Source organism: Plectropomus leopardus, chromosome 20 (genome assembly GCF_026936395.1).
Source record: "Plectropomus leopardus strain MGB_pleo_1.0 chromosome 20, ASM2693639v1, whole genome shotgun sequence".
NCBI lineage: Eukaryota > Metazoa > Chordata > Actinopteri > Perciformes > Serranidae > Plectropomus > Plectropomus leopardus.
Genome location: NC_142195.1, coordinates 27,883,632 through 27,889,631, shown reverse-complemented (window position 1 = coordinate 27,889,631; position 6,000 = coordinate 27,883,632). Strand labels below are relative to the sequence as shown.

The following is a 6,000-nucleotide window of genomic DNA, read 5'->3' as shown; positions in this document are numbered from 1 at the left end:
CACACACACTCACACACACACATATATATGTATTTATTATTACATACATGTATTGGACATTAATACAATGTTCAGGGTCACACATTTATTGTGTTTTTTTAATACATTTGCCTACAAATTAATCTCCCCCCACTTGGTCAAGGTCATGAAAAGACAAACAGTACAAATAAATAAATATATTACAAAAAATAAGTCAATGCTTAAATAAAGAAATTCTACTTCAGAAAACTATCTAAGTACCTCTCTATAAATTATATATATAAAATGTTACAAATAGAGAATTTATTTATATTTATACAGTGTAACATTCCTTTAAATATACTATAGTGAAAGGTGTATGTAGATTTATATGATTTTATTTGATCTAATATGTATTTTGATGTAGTTTTTCTCCTTTACAGCATTTAATCACAGTTTTTTTCTGTTATTTTTAACTTAAATATCTGCATTTTCAGATATAAATTCTTGAAACCAAGTCTATACATTTCCAAAACATGTCCTAAAGTCAGAGCCTGGTGCCCCACTGTTATTCACCCCTCAGTGGGGGCCGTCCCCCTGCTTCACTGGGGTCACAGGTCATGACACTGGGACAGGATTGGGCCAAAACTGGTGCTTTTGTGTCCAACCATGTGGTGGAGAGATGGGACACACTGAGGGTTTACTCCTCATCTGAGTGGAAGAAGAGCGGATACAAATTTAAAGATAAAAGTGGATAAACTTTAATTTACTTTTCTTTATTTTTGGTTAATGTAAAAAGCTCAATGGAAACAAAGGATGCGCCCCCACAGACAAAGACAGGTATCTGCAAACCGGCTCCTTTTTTCCTTTTTCGAGTGTAAAAAAGTGTTTAAATTGAATAAAACTAAAGTATTTCACTCTTTTATCAAAGCGGAATTAATGTAACTTTAAATTAATACGCGCGCGGAGATAGTCGATTAAGTTTAACCGTTGTTTAAAAAAAAAAAAACGTCTTTAAAATGTAAAGTAAAAAGTCAAAACTCACTTTACATGTTCACTTTTTAAACATCCGCGTTTTTCCCTTTTTTTTAACAAAGTGTTTAAAAAGTGTCGTTTGAAGTGGCGGGTAACGCTGAGTAAACGTCTTAAACGTGTGTGAAACGAGCCGTTTTTTTTTAAATGATCGTGTAAATCACGTTTTTAACCGTTTATTTTTGTCGTCTCGATAACCCGCAATGGATAGTAAAGCAGCGTTAGAAAGCACAGTGGGTGTCAATATAAAGTGACGGCCATATTTGCCGGTGCCGCTGTTGTAAACAAAAAGTGAGAGACAGACGCTTCACTGAATTTCGGGTCATTTTTATTTCTTTAATTTACAATGTCTTTGGGAATGTCTTATAAACCCAATGTCCATCAGCACATTCCGGGAACTTCTGGGAACCAGGGTAAGGAGAAAAAACGGCGGAAAATCAAAGTATCCGACCGTTAAATCGAGTGTTAAATTCGGGGTCTCGGAGAATACCTGGAGAAAGACCGTGTCTGTAGTTTTTGTCCAGTTATATATATAGGGTCAGATCCTGGGAGCTAGGCTAATTCATATCCGCCATTATTACTAATGTAAAAGAGCGCCATCCGCGATATCAGGCGGCGCGGGGCGACCGTTGGGAGGCGAAACGGCACCGCGGCGGTTCGTTAAACGCGGTAATCCGTCGTCCGGGGTCCCGGTCCCGGCGGGTGGGCGCCGTTACGCGGTGACAAAAAATGTATCAGTTGTGTCTTCTTGAGCCAGCCTTGTTCCGTTTCCTCCATGATGCTCCTCGGTGGGTCGGAGCTGCTGATTGATCTGCCTCTGAATGCTTCCGCGACTCTTCGAGGACATCTCGCGTCCGACGGAGAACATTACAGCCGAACAAAGCGGCAGGGGAGCGGCCAGGGTGGAGGACAGCGCCCGCCTCGAGTCAGTGCTGGAGGGAAGTACTAAGGTGTTTTATTTGTGGTAAAAAGTAGTATAACTGCAGTTTAAAAATAACATGTATTATACAGTAATGTATTCAAAAATTTATATTAAAAAAAAAAAGTAAATCAAACTAAAAAATGTAATAGTAGGCTACTCATATCAGTGTTGGAGTTAAGTTAAACTTTAAACTTTATATATATTTATATATATATATATCTAGAGAAAGATATTTAACTATAGTAAAAGTAGTGTAACTGTAATTTAAAAAATAGTGTTACAAGTATTGTATTCATTCAAATTAATTATTTTTTTATTAATTAAAAATAATTAAAATTGAAAGTAAATTAGTAAATAAATAATAAATAAATAAAAGTATGTGTTATCTAAAAAAGTAGTACTTTTTAACTAAAAAGTAGCATATTTTAACTATATATTTAACTATAGTAAAAGTAGTATAACTGCAAGTTAAAAATAACATGTATTATAAAGTAATGTATTCAAAAATTTATTAAAAAAAAAAGTAAATCAAACTAAAAAATGTAAAAGTAGGCTACTCATATCAGTGTTGGAGTAAAGTTAAACTTTAAACTTTATATATATAGAGAGAGAGAGAGAGAAAGAGAAAGAGATATTTAACTATAGTAAAAGTAGTGTAACTGTAATTTAAAAAATAGTGTTACAAGTATTGTATTCATTCAAATTAATTATTTTTTATTAATTAAAAATAATTAAAAGTGAAAGTAAATTAAAAGTATGTAAGTGAGTAAGTAATAATAAGTAAATAAAATTAAGTAAGTGTTATCTAAAAAAGCAGTACTGTTTAACTAAAAAGTAGTATATTTTAACTATATATTTAACTATAGTAAAAGTAGTATAACTGCAATTTAAAAATAGTATGTTACAAGTAATGTACTATTCACATTTTTACTTCAAAAATAAAGTAAATAAATTAAAAGTATGTGTTATCTAATATATATATATATATATATATATATATATATATATATATATATATATATATATATATATATATATAACTGCATATATATAGTATGTTACAAGTAATGTATTCAAAATTTTATTTAAAAAAAGGAAATCAAACTAAAAAATGTAAAAGTAGGCTACTCATATCAGTGTTGGAGTTAAGTATGAACTTTATATATATATTTAGATATATTTTTAACTATATATTTAACTATAGTAAAAGTAGTGAAACTGCAGTTTAAAAATAGTCTGGGACAAGTAATGTATTCAAATTTTTATTTTAAAAAAAAAGTAAAAGTATGTAAGTGTTATCTAAAAAAAAATGTGAAAGTACTCATATGAATACTATACTTTACCATATATGAAAGTACTTATAACAGTGTTGAAATTAAGTAGCCTATGAACTTCATATATATACTACTATAATATATACTACTTTAATTTTTAAGTTCGTTTTTATTATTTTTCAAGTAAAAATCCTTCAAAAATACATTTTTTAAAAGTAAATATACATTTGTAGTAATACCACAAAAAATAAAATAAATCATAAACAAAGTAGATCACCTTATACTTTCCTGCTACCTACCAGCACCTGACGATCACACTGGCTGTGCAGATATACGTGTGTGTGTGTGTGTGTGTGTGTGTGTGTGTGTGTGTGTGTATATATGTTGGGTTTGGAGACGGTTGGTTGGGCGAAACAAGCCGTTTGAAGAGCTTTCCTCGGGGTTCCTTGGAATAATGAAGTTGTTTTTTTCTGATTGTTCTCTGAGATTTGGCAGCAGCAGAAACATGCCGTCTGTTTGTGCTGTAAGTGTTCGCTGATGGCAGCTTGTGATTTCTGAACAGTTGGAAGCCTCCAGTCTCCCTCAGCGGCTAATCTGGCCACGTTGCAGTCCTACAGACCCCTCCTGAGCGACTATGGACCTCCATCTCTGGGATTCTCACAGGTAACTGCAATTAACCCTTGACATGACGTCCTTTTTTTTTGTTGCACTGCTTTCAGACGCCTTTTACAAGCATTTCAAACCTCTGGAACTGTAGAAAATTGGTTTGATTTCTTTTGAAAACATGGGAAAAAAATCAAAGAGCAAATTTCCTGCAAATTGAAAAAAAAATTGTAAAAGATGGGGAGAAAATGACCTGAAAATTAGCTGGTGGTGATTATTAGATATTTAAAACAAATAAAACAAATAAAATAAAATAAAAAAAATATATATGTTACTGTAAAAAAAAATGTTAATTTCCATATTTTCTCTCTTTCTGTCTCTCTTTTTAAAATTTTCTAACGGTTTTTGCTGATTTATTTATTATTACATTTTTGGCCATTCCTTGTTAAATTCTTCATTGCCTTTTCGTCCTTTTGAAGGAAATCAAGCTAGTTTGCTCCGGTTTCTAAGGGTTAAACTTCTCATCTTACACTTTATCTCAGCTATTGAAATAAAGGTATTGTACCTGTGTAAAGGAGAAAGGACATTAAAGAGACAATGAAAAACAAAAGTAATGGTTGACGGACTCTAAGCGTTTGAGTTTTTCGTCGCCGTATTTGTGTTTTCTTGCAGTTTTTGGAGAACAATTAAAGTTTACGCCTCTTTTTTTCCCCTCAATGTTCTCAGGATAAAAAGGGCAAAAGCAGAAACGGTGTGAAATGTGTGATTTATCTCGCTCTGTTTGCTCTAACGTCAGGGCTCCACTGGCAGCCAAGTGCCTCAGAACAAATATGCAGAGCTGCTGGCCATCATCGAAGAGCTCGGGAAGGAGATCAGGCCCACATACGCAGGAAGTAAGAGCGCGATGGAGAGACTGAAAAGAGGTAAACATAAAACATGATTATATGCAACTTAATACATTTACTCAAATGCAAGTGTGTAGAATTTAGGGGGGTATTTTGGCAGAAATTGAATATGTAAGAAAAAAAATTATAATCATATAGGACATAATAATGATATGTTTTTGTTAGTGTTTAATCACCTGAAAATAAGAATCTTTGCGTTTTTGTTATCTCAGACTGAGCCGTTATATCTACATAGGGAGCGGGATTTTTGACTCTAGTGGGGTAGAAACAGATTATGCAGAACAATTCAAGTGCAAACATACAGTAAAACAAAGTGTGCTCATTTAAACCGTATTTGTCTTTCTTCAAAGGAATAATCCATGCCAGAGGGCTGGTGCGTGAATGCTTGGCTGAGACGGAGAGAAACGCGAGGTCCTAGCTACGAACACACATTCCTCCCCACAAGAACTAACAGTGCGCGTCTCATGAAAAAAAACAAAAAAAACTTGCATGGCATTTCCTTCGAGAAGAGGAAGTAAAAGAACAAAGGATGGGAAAAGCGAGCTCCTAGAGTGAACAAAAAAAAAAAAATACAAATCATGACTCCTGAGGATTGTGGAGGATCATTTAAATCATGTGTGGGTTACCGGAGGTCATATGGAGGGAGATCATGTGTTTTTAATGCCCCACTTTTGGGATCTTAATTTCGACTTCATATTTAAAACATTGATTTGTGCATGCGGATGGGCCCGGGGTTAACTGTAGACAGTGCATGGCTTGTACAGGTAGATGGAAAGGACTTGTTTTGATAGTATTTTGGTCTGTTTTTCAGACCCTTGTAACACATGAGACTGAGAGTGAGGGGCAGAGATGTGCCAAATGCATCGGTTCATTAGTGTTGAGGTTGGTTTTGGTATTAAAAAAAAGGAAAATGCTGTTACTTGCATCTTTGTATGTATTTATTACTCAGTGTAATAAATTGTATTTTCAATATAGTTGTCATTGCGTGATTCAGTGCATTTAAGACATTCATTCACTTAAAAGTAAAAACTAAAAGTCACTATAGTCTGAAAGTACCCCACAAGAAATATTATATTTCCCCATTTTTTGAAATTTGTGCCATTATTATTTGTTTTTTCCCCTTAATATTTTCACATATTTTATTAAATTATTTATTCTTTTATTTATTCCTCTTTATTTTTCCAGTATTTTAATGTTTTCACAAATGTATTTATTTTTTAGTTCTTTTTATGACAGTTTTCTTTTTCTCCTTTTATATTTTCACATTTTAAGTTATTTATTCTTCTGTTTATTCCTCTTTACATTT

At 33.0% G+C, this 6,000-nt stretch overlaps 1 protein-coding gene across 2 annotated transcripts; it reads left to right on the top strand.

Annotated features, from left to right (window-relative positions):
• The first annotated feature begins 610 nt into the window (after positions 1 to 610).
• cdk2ap1 (cyclin dependent kinase 2 associated protein 1) lies at positions 611 to 5,664 on the top strand. Of its 2 annotated transcripts, none has more exons than XM_042509492.2 (4): positions 611 to 798; positions 3,749 to 3,849; positions 4,586 to 4,712; positions 5,045 to 5,664. In XM_042509492.2, exons 1-4 carry the CDS (start codon positions 762 to 764, stop codon positions 5,110 to 5,112), a joined length of 333 nt encoding a protein of 110 aa, XP_042365426.1. In that variant the 5' UTR covers positions 611 to 761; the 3' UTR covers positions 5,113 to 5,664. The 2 variants fall into 2 exon arrangements, with proteins under 2 accessions (XP_042365426.1, XP_042365425.1); XM_042509491.2 differs by lacking the exon at positions 611 to 798 and adding an exon at positions 1,243 to 1,403.
• Positions 5,665 to 6,000: the final 336 nt, after the last annotated feature.

Bases quoted from the DNA above. Each gene is read 5' to 3' on its own strand.
- cdk2ap1 (XM_042509491.2), top strand. From the start codon at position 1,337: ATGTCTTTGGGAATGTCTTATAAACCCAATGTCCATCAGCACATTCCG. The intron at 1,404-3,748 runs GTAAGGAGAAAA...ATTTCTGAACAG, and splicing joins GGGAACTTCTGGGAACCAGG to TTGGAAGCCTCCAGTCTCCC. The intron at 4,713-5,044 runs GTAAACATAAAA...CTTTCTTCAAAG, and splicing joins GATGGAGAGACTGAAAAGAG to GAATAATCCATGCCAGAGGG.